Source organism: Trachinotus anak, unplaced genomic scaffold (assembly GCF_046630095.1).
Source record: "Trachinotus anak isolate AG129_WGS33_773 ecotype Australia unplaced genomic scaffold, CSIRO_AGI_Tana_v1 ptg000012l, whole genome shotgun sequence".
NCBI classification, from domain to species: Eukaryota; Metazoa; Chordata; class Actinopteri; order Carangiformes; family Carangidae; genus Trachinotus; species Trachinotus anak.
Genome location: NW_027273863.1, coordinates 20,275,548 through 20,294,488, shown reverse-complemented (window position 1 = coordinate 20,294,488; position 18,941 = coordinate 20,275,548). Strand labels below are relative to the sequence as shown.

The 18,941-nt window shown below is 39.2% G+C and overlaps 2 protein-coding genes across 14 annotated transcripts in view; one reads left to right on the top strand and one right to left on the bottom strand.

Annotated features, from left to right (window-relative positions):
- Positions 1–672: 672 nt before the first annotated feature.
- LOC139628843 (heterogeneous nuclear ribonucleoprotein C-like) lies at positions 673–9,954 on the bottom strand. 12 transcript variants are annotated; one of them, XM_071490939.1, is made up of 9 exons: positions 9,801–9,954; positions 7,260–7,373; positions 4,710–4,978; positions 4,172–4,244; positions 3,903–3,953; positions 3,435–3,604; positions 3,000–3,113; positions 2,524–2,684; positions 673–1,312 (listed from the first exon to the last, which is right to left on the bottom strand). In XM_071490939.1, the coding sequence occupies exons 2-9, from the start codon at positions 7,262–7,264 to the stop codon at positions 1,205–1,207; spliced, it is 951 nt and encodes a 316-aa protein (XP_071347040.1). In that variant the 5' UTR covers positions 7,265–7,373; positions 9,801–9,954; the 3' UTR covers positions 673–1,204. The 12 variants fall into 12 exon arrangements, with proteins under 12 accessions (XP_071347040.1, XP_071347045.1, XP_071347047.1 ...); XM_071490944.1 differs by having other exon boundaries at positions 3,903–3,956; positions 4,211–4,244; XM_071490946.1 differs by having other exon boundaries at positions 4,211–4,244.
- Positions 9,955–10,071: 117 nt separating this feature from the next.
- Positions 10,072–18,941, top strand: part of LOC139628831 (zinc finger protein GLIS1) — a 50,889-nt gene continuing 42,019 nt past the window's right edge. Inside the window, exons 1-2 of one of the 2 annotated variants that reach the window (XM_071490922.1) lie at positions 10,072–10,185; positions 11,667–11,749. The gene's annotated coding sequence lies outside the window, so the exon portion shown is untranslated. Of the gene's footprint in view, positions 10,186–11,666; positions 11,750–15,418; positions 15,681–18,941 lie in introns of those variants that run through there. The other variant, XM_071490921.1, reaches the window with a different exon arrangement.

Here is an 18,941-nt window from a genome sequence, read left to right as displayed (position 1 = left end):
AGGAGCCTTGTTCTGACGAGGGAATTTAATTTGTGTGTGTGAGTGATCATTGAAAAATGCACAGAGGTGGTTTTGAGCACTTTGGGAGGTGTTTATCTGTGTGTTTGTGTTGTTATTTTATCACCGCGACAGTGTCACAACTCTGCAAGTTGAGGCACAAAACTTTACGTATGTAGTTGAGATAAAGCCAAGTTCGCAGACGGGCTTAATCAGACCCATGAGTACTGAGTAGTCACGAAAAAATGTAGTAATGAGTACGGAGTTTTTGTGGGTTAGAAACCGTTGCCGATGTGTTCCCGGTCTCATGTCATTATTGTATTGCTGCTCTTTGTGTTTACTCTCTGTTCTCCCTCTGGTTGCCCCGTATCCCAGTCTTGAAAATTGTGAGGTCCATTTTGGGTCAAACATTTTCAACCCGTGACGAAGTCTAATGAGTTATTACCATTATTAGAAGCTAGATTCTTGAACACCAGGCAAACTATCTTACTTTGACAAGATTCACATTTAATAAAATGCTTTCAAACCCCATCTCTAAGTGCTATTATTCTTAAAAAAAGCTGAATTGGTTTGACTAAAAGGAACAGCAACACATTTTTTTTTAAACTACAAAACCCACTTACTTTTTTCAGAAATATCAAATATAGTTTGTGGAAAAACATACATAAGGTCGTATCCAATTTTAATATTTTATTGCAATTTATTCCTTTACAGTCAAACTCAAACTGAATAGTATAAAAACTGACATTAACGTACAGACACACAAGGTCAAACAAACTCACTGATGAGGAAAACAAACACATTGAACCTAAAAACGGTATTTTGTAGCTGAATTTCCATCCTCGTATTAAGACATGTCCGTCGAGCTGTCGTCTCTGAGAACATAAACAGTCCATGTTTCTGCCGTCTCCTGAAGACAAGTAACGGCGCAGTAAAAACACAAACTGAAATCTACAGCTAATATTTCCTGTTACGGTGATACTGGACAACTTGCCAAAGTAACAAACAAACAAAAAAAATATCGGCTTTAGGGACAATGGAACAACAATGTGTGTGCATCATGCTTTTGTGTGTGTGTGTGTGTGTGTGTGTGTGTGTGTGTGTGTGTGCACGTTTCCTTTTCGTATCTACAATATGAGTGTTAAAACAGAGTCCGAGTTCCTACTGGAAGCTGTGTGTACGCTGCATGCGTCGGTGTGGTCTGAGCCTACGAGTCCTCTTCACCGTTGACACTGTCAGCATCATCGTCGCCTTCCACGTGCTCTCCTTCCTCCTCCTCCTCCTCGTCCTCCTCCTCCCTCTCTTGACTCTTCACCTAAAAATTAAACGTGATCCACTTAAGTCAGTGGCACAACAGCAGCAGGTTTGTGAGCTGAACCTGAGAGTTTTAAAATGTCTTTATAAAAGAAAGGCCCTAAAAAAAACGTGAGTCTCTCTCTTCGCTGGCTCCCTGTTCACTTCAGAATTCAATGTAAGACCTTGCTGATTACTTTTCAGGCTCTTCATGGACCCACTCCACCCTGTAAACACAGACCTTAGTCATTGGCACTCAGCTCCTTAATCTCTTAGGTGATAGAGCTTTCTGCTGTAAAATAATGGACCCAGTTGCCATTAGATATTAGATGAGCTCCCATCATCTCCATTTTCTAAACGACAGATTTTGATTCACTGGTTTTCGTGTTTCACTAACCTTTTAGTCTGTTGCCATATTGTGTATTTTCTCCTTGTCACTTCTTGATTTTGTTAGTATGTTTATTGTGTTTCTGTTTAAAAAAAATAAAGTTTACCAAACACTGGCTTTAGATAAACCATCCCACAGACCTTTTCATAGGAACTGTTTCTTTTATTAACTATCTCTGCTCCATGGAAAAGATGTTTACCCGTCGTCTACAGAGAGACTAGGGTAGAAAGTTCTGGATGAGATGGGAAAGTTTCTCTCAGAAGAGACAAACAGATTATTTTTTCACATCTTTCTTCTTTTTGTCTTTTATATTAGGCAACAATGCTTAAATTGCTGTGTAATGAAGTGTGTCTGTGTATTTGTCTTTGTTAAATGCTGACCACATGTTCCAGTTCCAAACGAGAGAAAATGGAATAAATGAATATTTGACATGTTGCTTGTCAAACAACTGAAACCATCTGCTAAGTACTTGGGACTGGTTGATTAACTGACTCATCACTTCAGCACAAAACAAAAACCCAATAACATCCCAGTTTTAAAAGTATTTAAAATCTGATGCCAAGAAAATAGAAGTAGAAAAGATCATTTGTCTTTGTTGCAACACAAAAATACAATTAGATCACAAAGAATATAATAAAAGTCAGCAGTCATAAGCACTTTTCAGGGTGAGCTCTGCAGCTTGTTCATTCTGACATGTGCCACAGATCAAAACGAACTTGTGAATCATGAATGAGCGCACAAGAGCCCCGTAAGACAATTTGTGAACAAATATTATTCGTGAAGCCTGACGCTGCAACATTTGCAATTTGAGTATAAACCGTGCTTTCAAATTGAGGGACTCTCACCTCTTCTTCCTCCAGCAGGTCTCCCTCGTCTTCGTCGTCCTCCTCATCTGAATCGTTCATCTCCTGGCTTTCCCTCTCCCTCTTTATCCCTTCGTCCTTCTTGTTGCTTGGGTGCGGTGGTGAGGTCACCTCTCCTGGCTCCGTTTTCGTGCTCTTAGCTTCTGCCAAACATGGAGACACGTTTAGAAATAATTCTCTAGTATCTTCAATGAGGTTACAGGAAGTAAACTGGCTTGTTGATTTTGAACAAGTAGGGCAGTAGTCTGCCTCTGATGTTCTGGTGGTTGTGTTTAAAGACTTTCTGACTGTTGTGAATCTGAGCTTCAGTTTAGGCCCCATCTAGTTAAACTCTTGCACATTTGTTTTATGCCTTTTACAAGGAGAAAATTAAAAGTTTTTGCCTTACAGATAATAATAATAATAAAAAAAAAGCAGGAGACAGACGCTCCCCATTAAAACATGAGCTTCCCCCATACCTGACTTCTTGCTGTGGTCCTTCTCCATGCGCTCCAGGCTCTCCAGCAGGTCGTCCACTTTGCTTTTGATTTGGGTCAGCTCCCGCTTGATGGTCTGCAGCTCGTCCACTTTCACTGCAGAGAGAACAGAGGGAAAACGAGTGTTGTTAAGACTTGTGGACGAGCAACTGGAGTCAAGTTTGATGGAGAGGAAGTGTTTGTAAAGACAAGAAATTTTCTCCATACAGAGACATACAACTGAGGAGTATAACATAAGCTTTAACTGAGCTCGGCTACAATGGTTTGTGTGTAATGCCACTGCTACCTGGACTGCACCTGATGGTTATTAACAGTCCTACAGGATTTCCAACAGGATTTGATTAAGCTAAAAAAAAAAAAAAAAAAAAAAAAAAAAAAAAAAACAAATATGAAAAGGAGGCAGTGGAAGACACTCACTTGTTTTGGACGAAGAGGTCCTCTGGCTGCTCTTGGAGGAAGAGGAGAAGCTGCTCTTGGTTCGTCGGCTGCTTCCTCCGCTGAGGCTGACCCGAGGGCGCTTGGATGGGATCACAGCCCGCGACAGCGGGGGAGGGGGAGCGGGGACACGGGACGGGTAGGAGTACATTCTGGTATCAAGCAGAAGAGCAACGCAAATAAAAATGAAGGAACTGGTGAATATGGAGGGTTTCATTCAACGAGCTAAGAACTGTGTTTGAAAAATGTGCACAATACTTGCACAGCATGAAAACACAGAACCTTGTGGGTTACTGTTCATAAACAAGAGAGTGATCACTGTTTAAATAAGATGCACAAGAAGAACAGGAGGAAGTTCAGGAAATAAAAGAAATCATAACTAATGAGAAACAGAGAAAAGGTCATTTGAAATTTTGATGAAAGTGAGAGAGAAAAACATTTTATCCTCACCTGTCATAGTAATCTCTCTGAAAGTCATAGTCGAGGTCAAATGAAGAGCTGCTGCTGAGGAAGAAAAATGAGAAATATTAATAAGGAAACAAGACAAGGTGATTATAAATTATCTTTCCAAAAGTTGTCATCTCGTGTCACATTTATTTTCATTTCTGGTATTTTTCTGTAACAGTGGTGTAATTCCAGGCCAAAGTTTTCTTGATTTCCTTGTTTCTGTTATTTTATCTGTTGTTTTAAGTATTAGTTCAATATTATCACTGTGACACCTGTACATGTCCCCAGCTGAGCGTTTGGTGGTTTTTGACCTGTGTGGTTTGGGTTCTCCAGCCAGGTTGATGTCTGAGGGTAAAACAAAAGAACACACAGATCATTAAGTTTTCAAGACAGCAGCATGTTTAAAGCCTAAGTGTTATTGTGAGGAACAACCCATATCAATGAAATGGCTAAGTGTGTCTTTGATGACAGTAAGACACGTAGTTAAAGTCAAGATTTTCTAACCAGTTATTTAAACTTATATATCAGATACAAATTATTTCTATTTTGCCCAGTTTTGACTTGACTTTGTCTCCAACATCAGTAGATCCAAACCTCAGGGTTCGTAGGGGAACACAAAGTCATTCTAAGGGGTACCAGCCAAAAAGTTTGGGAACCGATATCCTATAGAGAAGCTTTGCCAAGGATCTTCTTAAATTAGAAGTACAATCATAACAACACCTAAAGGCTTCACTCAAAAATGGCTTTACTGGTAAAATCCTGCTTTAAAATGCCCCCCGCCCAAACAAGTTCAAAAAACTCAATCCTTACCAAGCACTTGTCCAACAATCATCCTCCCATCCTCTCCATTGACAGCAGCCCGGGCGTTCCTCTCGTTGGAGTACTGAACAAAGGCGTAGCCCTTGTGGACAGAGCAGCCTACGATCTTGCCATACTTGGAGAAGATGGCCTCGACGTCCGCCTTGGTGACCAGCAAGGTGTTGAGGTTGCCAATAAAGACCCTGGAGTTGAGGGAGCGTGGGTCAGTCTTGTTGGTGACGTTGCTGCTGGCCATCAGGCTGGAGGTGGTGGGTGAACGACTAGGAGGAAGACAGACACAAATCCCAGATTTAGTGGCATGAATGAGTAATATCCACCCCTCTGAATGGCTCCAGCTATCGCTGCGTGAAGTACTGGAGAAACTCCAGCAGTAGGGTCAGTGGATGAGGACAACGGCACACATGATCAGCAGGGTTTCCTGGGGAATTAAGAAAGTTATATCAAAAATAAACTGGAGCTGATGACAAAGGAGAAAACTGCAGAGGGTTAAGGGTCACTCTTTCAGTGCTAACAAGAGGCACACGTCCAAAATGGTCCTCACTCTGATGCTTTGAAATTACTGAGAAATCGTCAGCAGCCTTCAGGTTTCAAGTGTGACTGTATAATTTCCACCCAGTATAAAAGTAATCCTAATTGATGAGGGGGAAAAAAAAGTAAAAAACTTATATACACCTGTCTCAGCTGACATCAAAAGATATATAAAAAAAAAAAAATCAAAGTGTTCAATTACCTTGTAGATTAAACTTAAGCATTTTTGTTACAGGGCTGCAATAAGTCATACAAAAAACATACATCGATCAGACAGTATACTGTATGTGCAATCCTAGTACTGGCACCAAAATGCAAAATACATTACTGCATTCTCTAACAACTAAATATAACAGCAGCAGACAAGGCTTTCAGTTGGAAAGTTATTACCATCAGTTTATTGGTTTTAGTCATTCCAGTATGAGACGTGGTGCTGCTGTTATAAGGTATCGCTATGTAAACATGTTGAGCTGAGCCTTAGCCTGATCAAAACGCATCGAACCACAAAGAACTATTCAACGTTGCATTCAAAGACTTAAGTGAGCTTTAGTGTCTTGTATGATTCATTTCAAAAACTCAGCTTGAATAAGACACCAGAGGTGTCACTGCTTTAGTCAGGACCTTGTGAAGTGATGACATATCAATAAATAAATAAAAAGTAGGGCATGTAGCCCACGTGAACTTCTGAGCTACATTTCAACACACACAGTCAAACTATTTTCAAATGTTCAAGGCTGTTTTAACTCAACATCAAGACTTTTAAGATAGTGGCATGTTTAAAGCCCACGTGTTATTGTAAGGAACAACCCATATCAATGAAATACTACAGCGTGTCTTTGTGACGACAGTAAGCCTCATAGTTAAAGTCAAGGTAAACCATCTGTCACTTCAACTGAGTGACACAAAAGGGACAAGTAACCACTCAAAGGAATCTTAAAAGGACTAATATCAGGACTTGGGGCTTGTCAGAAGTGTCTACATTTCATTTGCAGTGGAGTGAGGTATGCCTCCTGCTTAGAGTTTAATGAGTTTGGGGTTTAGAGGTGGGCAACATAAGACATTTGACAGAATTCTAACTCAATACTTCAATATTCATTAACTAAGTCTATTGGGGCTTTCATGGAGTATTAAATTATGGGTGGGTGTTTTGTTTCTGTGATTAGTCTGGGGAATCAGATGGTGAAGCAGCCAGAAACAATTCCTGTATAATTGAACAATTAACAGTTACATATGTTCAGAAGACAATATCATTTCTATGAACGCACCATTTAACACCAGTGGAGGACATAACTTAAGCTACACCACGATATTATTGCTAAAATCCAAAGTCTCACATTACAGTATCACACACAATTCTATCAATATTATTGCTGCAACTAATTTACTATCTAAAGTCCTAAATTCACTATCTATTCATCTGCCAATTTTCTGAATTAGACAATTAGCCGTTTTATCAATAAAACAATAAAAAAGAAGTTTTCCAGGGGCAAATTTGATGTCTTCAAGTCTCGATCTATCTGATGAACAGTCAAAAACCCAAAGTTACTCAGTTTACTATCACAACAAATCATATAATCTTCACATCTGAGAAGCTGTTTGAAATAATTGACTAAAACAATTATTTGATTATCAAAATAATTGCGGAATAATTTTCAGTAAATCATTGCAGGTCTACTCAACACACTGTGTCTCACACAGAACAAAAGGTTTTATTTATCTCAATTAATAAAGCACCAACAATACCAAACTAATCTATCTACTGGGGACTTCTGGGCGAAAAATCTGGACTCTTCTGATAGTTTACAGCTGACCAGTTTAACTCCCAGAATCCAATACACAGGGCATGTTACTACTATTCTAAGAGCCAGGGAGGAGTAATCAGGGAAGCCTAGAGTCTTGTGTGACTTTGGAAATGGGAAAGGAGCCCTTGTACAGGAAAACATGAAAACAGTAGTGGCATCAACAATTACAACCCCCTCCTGGCTGACAGGGGGCTGAACATTCATCACTCACTCCATAGCGTCTGTGTGCAGGGCTGTCGTCTGTCTGATGTTTGACACTGTGGCCTGGGGTTCAGTTTGGTTGGGCTGGTGTCTCGACCTTCACCTTCGCCCCTCGCGTTTTATACTGAGGCGACAGAAAACATACCTCAGTCAATCTGAGCAGGGTTATCTTGTACCAAGTCTTACCTGGTTAGAGTGTGTGTGTGCAGGAGTCAGTTACGAGGAAAATACATTAACAACTCTAAAAAAAAAAAAAAGAAAAAAGAAAAAAAGATGTGTGCATTTCCCTGAAAATCCTGCTACAACTAGCCACTTTGGGACTACAACCTAAGCCAAATGCAAGTTGAGGTGCAATATCTAATGCTATTAAAATAAGCTGCGACCGAATGCCGAAGATTTAAGTCAAATACGTCTAACCCTGGGACTAAACACAAGACACAAAACCATTACATTAATATCAATTAAAAACCAGGCCCCAGTTGGTCCACATAAGCTTCTGTTTGTGGAGCTCCTGTGAAACATGGTTGTAGGAGCTCGGAGAGGAGTACGTGAGGCTCTTTAACAGAGGATCGACTTGAACCACACCTCTAGGTGTGTAAATTAACCACATTTCTCAAGATCTCCAACTGAAAACTAATGTCCTATCAAATACCTTGTCAAACTTAATCAATTGCGGTGGCTTAACAGGTGTGACTAGATGAGTTAGAACATTAGGCGTCATAGGAAAATGATCATGGAAGAGTTTTGCAAATTGATACCACGTAATCTAACTGTGGCAGTCTCAGGTATTTCATAATCTTTAAACATGGGGGGGATATCAGTTTAGTAACATATCAAACACGTTAGGATTTACTGACTTCTAATGTACAAATAAATACTACATGTAGGATCTGACAAGAAGATAAAAAGTTGTATCAAAATTATTATTGATCCAATAAAAAATAATAGTATAGAATGATTTCACCATCTCAGTTTAAGAAACAGTGTGAATTAAAATGAGCAGAAAGTATATTTACTATATAGTACTCAGCAAGGTGATACATACTGGAAGGCAGAATTACTATGTACATAATTCTATGGGACCACTTCATAACGTCCTCAGTGTTTCTGCAATATTAAATAAAATCGATCGAGAACTTATGAAGACCTTTGTGATCACAGGTCAAAGAATGACCGAGAATCAGAGGGGAAAAGAAGGCCTTCAATTGTCTAAATAAAACAATAATTCTTATAATTAATGGGAACTGGACCATGATAAATTGGTAGATTAAGCAACTGCACTTTTTGCTACATGGTGCCCCTGCATACACATACACTGTTGCACAGGTCTCACCTGTAGCTCTTAAATGAATAACGTTTCCCAACAGCTCACAACCACATACAAAAACAAGCTGTAACTAATATTACTATCTACAGCAGGCAGGACAACAATATAAGACCTTCATGAATGACACTTAAGAACATTTAGTAGCTTCTAGGGCCTTTTTAAATTTAAGAACTGCTGATAACCTGGTCTTGCAAGTGTTATCCACCAGTGATTCGTTGTTTTTTTTTTAATTTATTTCTCAGTGTTTCCCACACTATTTTAGGTAAAGAGCTTCTACTGAAAATACCACATATTGCTTATGGGTGTACGAGTGAATGTGAAGGCGTGGGTTGATTTGAATACACATAAACAGCCATCATACTCTTTCAGATAAACAAACGTTTAATTGTGTATTAATGTGTATTTGTAACGTTATGTAACAAAACTGAAGCCACTGGCAGTCCAAAGCATCCAAAATCAGAAAAATCACTCTTCATCACGGGAAGAAAAAACACGAGAAAAATCTACTCCACTTAAAAAAACAAAAACAAAAAACAAAAACAAGCTGACTGAGCAGAATGAGCCAGGAAAGCAAAGTCTGGGGATTATGAAAAATTACCTAAACCATCCACAACACACCCGCCTGGACCCCGACAGCGCCACCACCAGGCTTTAGTGTGAAACACGGGGCCTAGCCTTGGGGTCTCAAAGCCGGCTGGCATGGCTAACGTTAGCCGACCACCATTTGAGAAGCATTTTTTTTTTAAAAATACACAGCATTCAGACCAGTTCCTCTGCTTGCAAAAACCAAAACCTGCAAAATTCTGATAATTGTGTAGTCGATAATCTGTAATCAGTTAAGGATCAGGATGAAGATGCGACTACTAAACCAAAAGGAGCCTGTTAGCTAGTTAGCAGCTGGTGGGCTGGCAAAAACAAATCAGTCCCGTCAAGGAAGTCTTCACAATAAACGCTACAAAAATTAAGCTAAAAAAGGGGATGAGGCTGTTGCTACATACATCCACAGCGTCGTGTTTTCTAAAAACCACAAGCAACGTTCGTGTTTTTGAGGAGGACGAGAGTCTCCGAGTTAGCTAAGCTAGCTACCTCGCTAGCCAGCACATTACGATCTGTCCACTTGCAAAATAGCAAAAAAAAAAAAAAAAAAATACACCGTTGAAAAAAATCCAAAAAGAAAAGAAAAAGGAAGGAAAAATGAAAAATGTCTGGGAACAAAATACTCACCACGACCTTTACGAGTAAAATGTCTTGCTTTCGGTAAAATCTGTCAAATCGTTACTTAGGTCGTCCTTTCGGAGCACCGGTGGTTCGCCCCCCTGAGCAGCGAGCTAGCTTTCTTCTAGCCACCGAGCTAACGCAACGCTAACTGGCGATGGCGCAGTAGTGGACAGGGGTGCTTGTTTTGTATCACAGAACGGCTCGGCGGAGCGGGGTCGGCCAACTGAGATATGTTACATAAGGAACATCGCTGACACCGGTGTGACCTTTTACAGAAATCGCGCTCACCTGTTGTCTTTGAAAAATCAGCCTGTCCTGCCTCTGAAAGCCTTCGGAGATTTGGGCTTTGAGTTTGTGTTAATCTTTCTTTTTTTGAAACCAGCGCTGTAAAGTAAGTAACTAAATCAATGTGCAATGAAGTAGAAATATGAGTTACTTGAACTTACATTTACATTTTACACTCACTCACTTAGCAGACGCTTTTATCCAATGAGGACAACAATAAGCCTCAGCCTCAGCACTGACAGTACAGGTCCTACTTTACCTTTCATGGCACATTATATTTCTACTCCTCTACAATTATGTGGGAACTCTTTTTACTCCACTACATGTATCTAACAACTTTAGTGACGTTAATTAAATATATATTTTTTACATTAGAATATCTCATAAAATATTTTGTTATACATTAAATCACAACAGTATTGATTAGTAGAAGTTGCAACAAGAAGTTGATTAAACGATTTGTGAACTGACACAAAATGAATCATAAACTTCTATTGTAAAATATATCTCTCTTAGGTCACTTAAATTCACAGATTTAGTTCTCTTGAGAAGAAAAAAAACAAAACAAAACAATAATAAGCTTGATTAAAAAATGCTGCTTCAGATGCCACCTGTATTTCTCTTTAAACATACAGTGAAGAATTTATGATGAATCAGCCACTAATGCAACCACAAAGGAGATAAAATATTTTAAATAGCTGACATACCCTGCTATTAACTGTTAATCGAGCTAACATGAGTCATTTGCAGCTGTGATTAACTATGAGTAAGTGTAGCTGTGACAATAGTTTCTCCACCACCTATACAACCTGAATTGTGCTGAGATTTTCTCTATTTTAATTCTCATTTTCTCACTGTGATACCCACAGGCACAGAAACTGACAAACAGGCACAGCAGAGGAAAAAAAAAAGCAACAAAAACCTGCTCACATGAAATAATTTAGTGTCTAACAGTTGCCATTCGGTCAGTTATTGTCCTATTAATCTTCAAAAGCATTTGATCCTTAAAACACATGCAAACAATACTGTACTTAAAGATGTGAGTGAACAATAAGCGTCAGACCACTGCTGTATTACTGCATTCAGCCAGGAGAGGGTAGTGTTGTTATAATAATAAATCAATGGTGACAATGAGATTCAAGGAAACAATAAAATTTGGTGGAGGTTAACATATTTTACCCTGAACAGTCCTGTAACTGCTTTATAAACAGATGATGCATTGCTGCTGTGTGGTACACTGAAACAGACAGTTATCCAAATCACAATAAAGCATACATAGAAGATGAAGAAGTTGCATCCATTTTATTATTAAGTATAATATTATTAAGGATAATATATGTGCTTTTGTCTTCTTCAGCCTCAGTGGTTGGTTGAACAGTTGTGCATGGATAGTTTCATTTCCCCACAGACATAAAGTAGGTTGACTGTCAAACATAATGTAATCCCAGTGTGGACAGAGGAGTCTAACCCAAACCTCTCTTGTTTCTGTAGCCTGCGGGGACTGTTTAGATAAACACATTTTGAGGAATCTGCAACATGATTTGTTTTCAAAATGCTTCAATAAAACTATCCTCTGTGTACACACAGGAAATCCTGAACAAATGAGCCACAGGTATGCAGACAGGTGATCCGCAGAGGTGGGAAACCCACTGAGGACATCTAGTGTACAGGTGCGGCAGTGTCGTGCAACACACGTTTTTCAAGGCTCACATTTTGACTTGTCATATAAGGAAATGTACAGGTGTAACTAATGACAGCAACAATGGTTTAGTTTCGATAAATGACCGAGAACTCCATGGAGGTGAGCCAGCATTCATTCTTTTCATTCATTTATGTTATTAGTACACCCGTTCCTGTAATGACAGTGGTTCCCAGCCACAACCCCATGTTACAGAAATGATGTTCCCTCCTCACGTAGTTTTATTTGAATGGTTTTTAAAGGCGGGACGAAGTAAATCTGCAGCAACTAATAACTATTTTCACTATTGATTAATCTGCCGATTATGCTCTTGATTAATCCTTCTGTCCAGAAATTTCAAACTTGTTTGGCCCAACCAAACAAAGATCCAAAAGATCCAAACACTTTACTATCATGTTAGACAAAGAAAAGCAGAAAATCCTTTCATCTGAGAAGCTGCAACCAGCAAATGTCTGAAACAATCAATCATCAAAATAGTTGCTGATGAATTGTTTTTCACCAACTAATACTTGCAGTTCTACGATTCTACTACTATTCTGACAGAATTTTATTATTTGTCTTATTCTCTATCAAATTAATGATAGTATGACCCTGCAGCTCTGCATCTGATTTAGCCTGGCTGTGGCTGGGAGCCACAGTGTTATGCTAAAGTCAAAACGTTAGCAAATTTATGTCAGACAAAACCTTTGTTTAAAAAAAAAAAAAAAAAAAAGCTTATATTAAAAACAATGGATGGAGCACATGTATGTAATCATCATTTTACTATTGTTTGAGTTTATTTATGTTTACTTGAGTTTATCTCCCACAGCACCAAAGGCCTTTTTTCGCCGCGGACGTTTCAACACGTCACAGTCGGAAGAGCACAGGTGCAACTAATAAAGTTAATGATGGCTGAGCTGCTTTTAGCTTCGAGATCCTGGTATTGTTCGTGCTGCCTCGCTGTCACACCATCAGCCTTTACTGGAGACACTTGAATAGAACAGATCCATTGTTAATGTTATTAGTAACAACTGTGCTCTTCCTCCTGTGACAAGTCAGAATGTCTGTGGTGAAAAATGCTTTTTAATATTTCTGAATAACGTCCCTGCACCTGAGGAGGGAGAGAGACAGGATGGCAACTGAAAGAGACCAGTACCAGCTGTTTTCTGTATCTAGTTAGGAGATGAAACCCTCGACAATTTTTCATGGAGAATATGTTCTTTTGTGAATTGTTTTCGCCCATCTGGTTTTGTTTTCTGAGCAGCGTCCCAGAGGACTTGTTTACAGCTCTTTGCATCAGCTCAGGAATCAGAAATATAACTCCAACCCCCAGATACACAGATGAAAGGTTTCTCTGCTTGTTTTGTGTGTTTCTCTCAATCTCAACAATGTGAGGTATGGCCAGAGGTTTGACAGCCTGTCACACAGTATGTTCAACTTTAAATGTGATTGGAGCAAATGGGGAAAGGACAGGGATTGTACTTTGAATGTCAGGGCAAACTGTGACGGGAGGGAAATATTTAGCATTAATTTTTTATCCCTGTATAAATTGTACTGGGCTAGCTATTGCAGACATACCGTAGGAAATTCTGCAGACCAAAAACCAGAACATGGTCAGTAAAAGGTCAATACTGAGCACCACAAACACACTGAGTACAAAATTATAGGGATACCACTGGAAATAAAAATACCGTAAAGCGAAAGAGGACCCATGTGAACCCACTATTAGGCACTAAAGATATTTAGTTATTACACAGGACTATTACAAAGCAGTGTATCATGTATATATATTTGGCTGACACATACATTTGGAGCAGTTGTAGGTTCAATATCTTGCTCAAGGACAATTCAATATGTGGACAGCAGGAACTGGGAATCAACCACCAAACCTTTTATTAGTGTCTCACTCACTCTTTGAACGAAGCTAAACACATGCCACAACCTGACCTCTGTGTGTTTCAACATGAAGATAGTAGGAAAAATAATAAAAAGGTACCAAGAAGAAGAAGAAGAAGAGGTAAATCACTGTAAATATGACATTTAAGATTAAGAACTTATTCGAGTTTCGATAAAATATTTTAGTGAGTCACTCAGGTTTGTTTGTGAACCAGCTTCCCTTACATTACACCTTCAGAGCAGAATGAAATAAATAGAACAGATAGTTATCTTATGTCTTCATGAAAAGTAGTTATAACTTTTGGAATATGGTTTGAAGGAATCCTTAATAGAGTCATTGATTGCATACCAACTTAACACTAGTATCATTCTGCGTACAGGTCTGACTAAAAGTATGATTCAGGGAACTTTAAACAAACTGCTGATCATCAGCTTTCCATAGTGAAATCACAGGAGATCGAAATACTAAAACATGTGCACAGACCTTCGACCTTTAAATCTCTATCAGAGGAGAAAACAGTCAGCGTCAAAAAGACTAGCTAGAAACACCATCTTGTATGAAGTCACAATAGGCATTAAATACAAAAAGTAAAACACACACATATAAGTTGCCATTAAATTCGGTTATAATTGATGCAATAACATCAAAGCAGCATTTATTCTATTGTTAGCTACTGAGCTAAAACTGCTGGTAATTTAATGTATAGAAACTGCTAAATATTTATTTCTTAAGTTGATTATATATTTAGTATGTGATATCTTCATCTCCAAGGTAACTAGTAACTAGTAACCAGCTGTCAGTTACATGCAGTGGAGTAAAACATGTAAGATTTGTTTCTGAAATGTAGTGTAGTAGATGCAGGGCCGGCTTAACCTCCTACAGCCCCGGGGCAAATATTTTTTGTTGGGCCCCCAATTTAGTCTTTTTTCCTATAGGTACCCAGAAACCAACCAGTGCTCTGGAGCTGAAATGATTAGTTGATTAATTGACTAGTTGATTGAAAATCAATTTGGATAAAATCTTTTTTTAGTCTGCCATCAGCTTCTTGAATGTGAGTATTTCTCAGTTTTCCATGATAGTACACTCAACAACTTTGTGTTTTTCGACCGCGGTTCAGGAAAAAAAGCCAATTTGTATAAGTTAACTTGGGCTTCAGGAGAAAATCATTGGCATTTTTCTCTATTTCCATTTTATACGCTGAATGATCGAACAGTTGTGAGACCTAAGGATAAATTAAGTAGTTAATCGTTGCAGCCTCACAGTACTCTGAAGATGGAGTAATTTTACCATGCCCGATGTTTTCTGTGCGTCACTCACTTGAAAAAGCTAAAGCTATAGGATAAAACACAATATTTCCGGTCTAAAAGACAGGTTCTGGATGATGGAGGACCTAGAGGCTGTTGTGTGTGAAAATCAGCAGCTTCAGAAAAACTCAAACCAGCCCATCTGGCACCAAACATCATGTCACGGTCAAAGTCAACGAGATCACGGTTTTTTTTTTTTTCTTTATTCTGATGTTTGATATAAACATTTAACAAAGCTCTTGACCTGCATCTGCACAGCTTAACGCACTGTTGGTTGTGGGGTTTGATAGCGTCTGTGGCTTTTAAACAAACCCATTTTTTCTTCACAGCTGTGCAGGCTAAGAAGGGTTGTATCACTCCACACAAACATGGCTGTGTGAGTGAATATTTATTACATTGCCAAAAAAAAAAAAAAAAAAAAAAGGCTCAGTGCTGCTGAACCCACCCTTCAGTAAAACAACATATGTGGGTTCAACTTATAAAAAGCACCAGTGAGTCCCACAGACACCCACACTGAGCCGCGTCCCGTCTCCTGTTTAACAAGAACCAACGGAGAAAAAAAAAAAAAAAAAAGTTGCGTGTCTGTGCGTGCGTGCGTGCGTGACTGTGCGCGCGCAGCAGGGCAGATGCCTCCAGTGAGCTCGCGGTGCGGAGCGCGCGCTGCACAGACAGTGGGGAAAGCGCGAGGCGAAGACCCACCGAGCGGCCGTGGACACGAGACGGTAAGAAACGCGACTCTGCGGGACTTTTAATGCGGGTTTTTTTTTTTTTTTTTTTTTTTTTTTTTTTTAAATAACCTGTAGCGACTGTGAACGCAGCAGCAGCGTGTGATCCGTGGCGTGTTTAGATGTGAAAGGTCGCAGCAGTGATCTTCATGGAGATTCAACGGTCTGATCAATTAGTCGGATCGACACTAAATCTGCTGATGCAACTTTTTTTTATTTTATTTTATTTTTTTAAAGATATTAAAAATACATCAGTGTAATTGCTAAGAGCTGTCTCAAAGTGACTCCAGCTGAGGCTTGAGCCATTGTTCGCTGGATGGAAGATGTGCGGTGATGACTTAAAACACTTAACTTGTCAAGAGTTTGTGATAAATGAGGAAAGTTTTCCCCAGACAAAAGAAAAAACTTGGACAAACTTCCACATTTTGTTAGGCTAAGAAATGCTATTATCAGATCTAATTTTACCTCTGCATCTTGGATTACACAATAACTTGTTTTTATTGTGCAACAAGGATTTGAGGAAGGCAATTAATAGACATGTTGCTATATAGTGCAGTGAACTCTTACCCAAATGGTTCCCTGTGATATTTTCCCTCTTATTACTTATGGGACTCTTCCTTTCCACTCCTCTGCACTGCACTGATTTATGTAATGTAGCTGGAATGAAAAGTGCTGCGCAGGGGGTGGAAATCTGGCTTACTGGGAGTCAAACAGATGAGGAGGCTTGTTTTAATCATTAGTCTCATGGTATCACTGACATGGAGCTTGTGCTGGGGAATCATGGTTTACACTCACAGGCATCGGCCAGTGTTCCCATAGCGCAGAGGTGTGTGCAGCGAGGGTTAACACGCAGTTCATTTTCATTATTTACCCCATTTAATCTTATACATGTGGCTATTGAAGCTGCAATAAACCAGATTCGTACTGTTCCGTAAAAGCACAGAATTACCTTAACATGCCTTTGGGAGTTTGATCAGGTTGTTGATCAATAGCAATGACTCACAGATTATTTTACCAGATGCTCAGATTGTTTGTTCAAGTGCTCAGATGGAGCATGGTGCTACGAGTGAGAGGCAGCACCGAGCCAAGATTTGTTTCACCCTAAAATATTTGTTTGCCCTGGCAGTGTATGTTCGCTTCGAATTCACATTGGGGGAAGAAAATAACAAAAGCATTTCTATGTAAGTGGATTGTTTTCCTATCGCTGACTTTCCAAAATGTAAACAACGATTTCAAAATATGTCATTTGGTTACAAGTGAAAGTATGAACCCCAAACGTGACTTGACAAGAAGTTGTGAGGCTTAACATTACCTATTTATTAAGTGGATTTGTCACTACATTTCTATCTTCCATGTTGCAAAATGATTATAATAAAAAAATAAAAGAGGGGTGAAATGAGGCTATGCTGCAACAGAAGGGACTGATACAAACTTTAAAACAACACTTCTGTCAAGCTTGACAGTCAGTTCTTAAACTTGGAAACAGGGCTGACAGACCAATCTCAACTCAAGGTCCTCTTGTCTTGGGGCTTTCAATCATGTCACACAGTCTTCATCAGGGCTTCGCTTCTCGTCAGCGTTGGTTAAAAGCTGACAGCGTGACAGTTCATCTCTGGCCTTGGAAACGGCAGCCAACGAAACAAACGTTATCCGTGACATGGTCAAACGCTTGAAAAAGTCAGTAAGTGGATCTTGAGTTGAGATTGTCTTATGTCGCCTGACATTTTATGAAGACTTCACTTTCAAAACTTTTTTTATAAGTTCCTTCTCGACCTTAGAAATAGTAGGTTGACAAAAGAAGGTTAAGTCATGGTCATGGTTTTTGGATCTGTCAACCACAACAGTCTGGTAAGTTGTTACAACTTGGAAAAGGCTTGAAGTTGTACCTTGAGTTAAAACGATTTTGTCATACTATTATCACTACTGTATTTTTCATCCTGAACATGTACCTCTTTGCTGACTTACCCTGCACCTGTTTTTATGCACATTTTGAATTTGCATGTTAGAAATCTTTGTGGTAACACAAGAAATTTGAGAAAACCAACTTCATGTTAGAACAAAAGTGTTTTCATACTTAGCTGAGGTGAAAAAGGCAGCGTATCAGTGTAAAAATGCACAAGGCTGATAAAAACACAAACGCTACGTCCTCACTTTCTTGCTTTAAAGGAATAGTTAGACATATTTTGCCTACATGCTTATCCACTGTCCTGCTGGGAGTTAGAGAAGATCAGCTCCACTTTAGCCCTCAGTAGCCGCAGGGGGACAAGGGGAAACAGCTAGCTTGGCTCTGTCCAAGGTTTTTCCCAGAAAATTTGCATAAAAGCAGCTGGTTGAAGCAACTGTTGATCCAAAACCTCTTTTTGAAAATTTGCTAAAATTTTGAGCAACATCTGGGTGGAAACAACTCATTACTGAATTCTCTCCAGGGGCCAATAGAGATCATTTAAAGTCATAGCTTTGTTGCTAATGCCTCTTTAATACTCATGTTTACATTACATACAGCAGGATGACCTAATATATTTAATTAAGGGTTTGAAGTCACTGAAAAACTGTGATCATATGGGACTTATTAGTGTTAGGCAAGAAACAAATTTGCTTTCTCTTACATAAATATTTGTTACCATGTCTCTAAAAAAACAGCCTGGAGTATGAATTTGTCACATCCGATTTCTTGCTAGTTTGAATCGGTGTTTTATGACAGCCGTGCCTGTGTTCATAGCATGCTGATGAAATGGTTCATCACTTGTTTTTCTCAGCTGCCTGGTCCCTACATGCCTTTCACGGACATTAACAGTGATTGCCCTACAAGCAGAGCTCATTTTGGTTTGGTTCAGAAATGTTATTCCTGGCCAGAGGTGCGTGCTCTTTTGCAACACCCAAGGGTGACACAGCTGGGTAATACGACCCGCTGCGAGTATTGGAGGTAACTGTTTCAACATTGTTTCTGGTGTGTATTAACTGCAGGCCAATGTCTTTTTAAATCATGTTTACTTGGGAAATTATTACAACTCCCAGAACTTTTCTTCTTAGCACAGTCCAGTGAATTAGTGGGATTATAAAAGTTCCAGTTAATACATGGAGGGAAGTTTATCTCTACATGATCATTATAAACTCCAGATTGTTGCTTGGGGTTATTCTCACATCTCACAGTGCATGAATGGAAAACAAATGTATTAAAGAAATGTGTGTGTGTGTGTGTGTGTGTGTGTGTGTGTGCGTGCGCGCGTGTGTATTTAGCCTGTTCAGTTTAGATCTGAA

Excerpts from the sequence above, each read along its gene's own strand:
- LOC139628843 (XM_071490935.1), bottom strand. Across the intron at positions 4,245-4,709 it reads GATTGTTGGACAAGTGCTTG|ACATCAACCTGGCTGGAGAA; the intron begins GTAAGGATTGAG and ends TTTTACCCTCAG. Across the intron at positions 1,313-2,523 it reads ACCTGCTGGAGGAAGAAGAG|GTGAAGAGTCAAGAGAGGGA; the intron begins GTGAGAGTCCCT and ends TTTAATTTTTAG.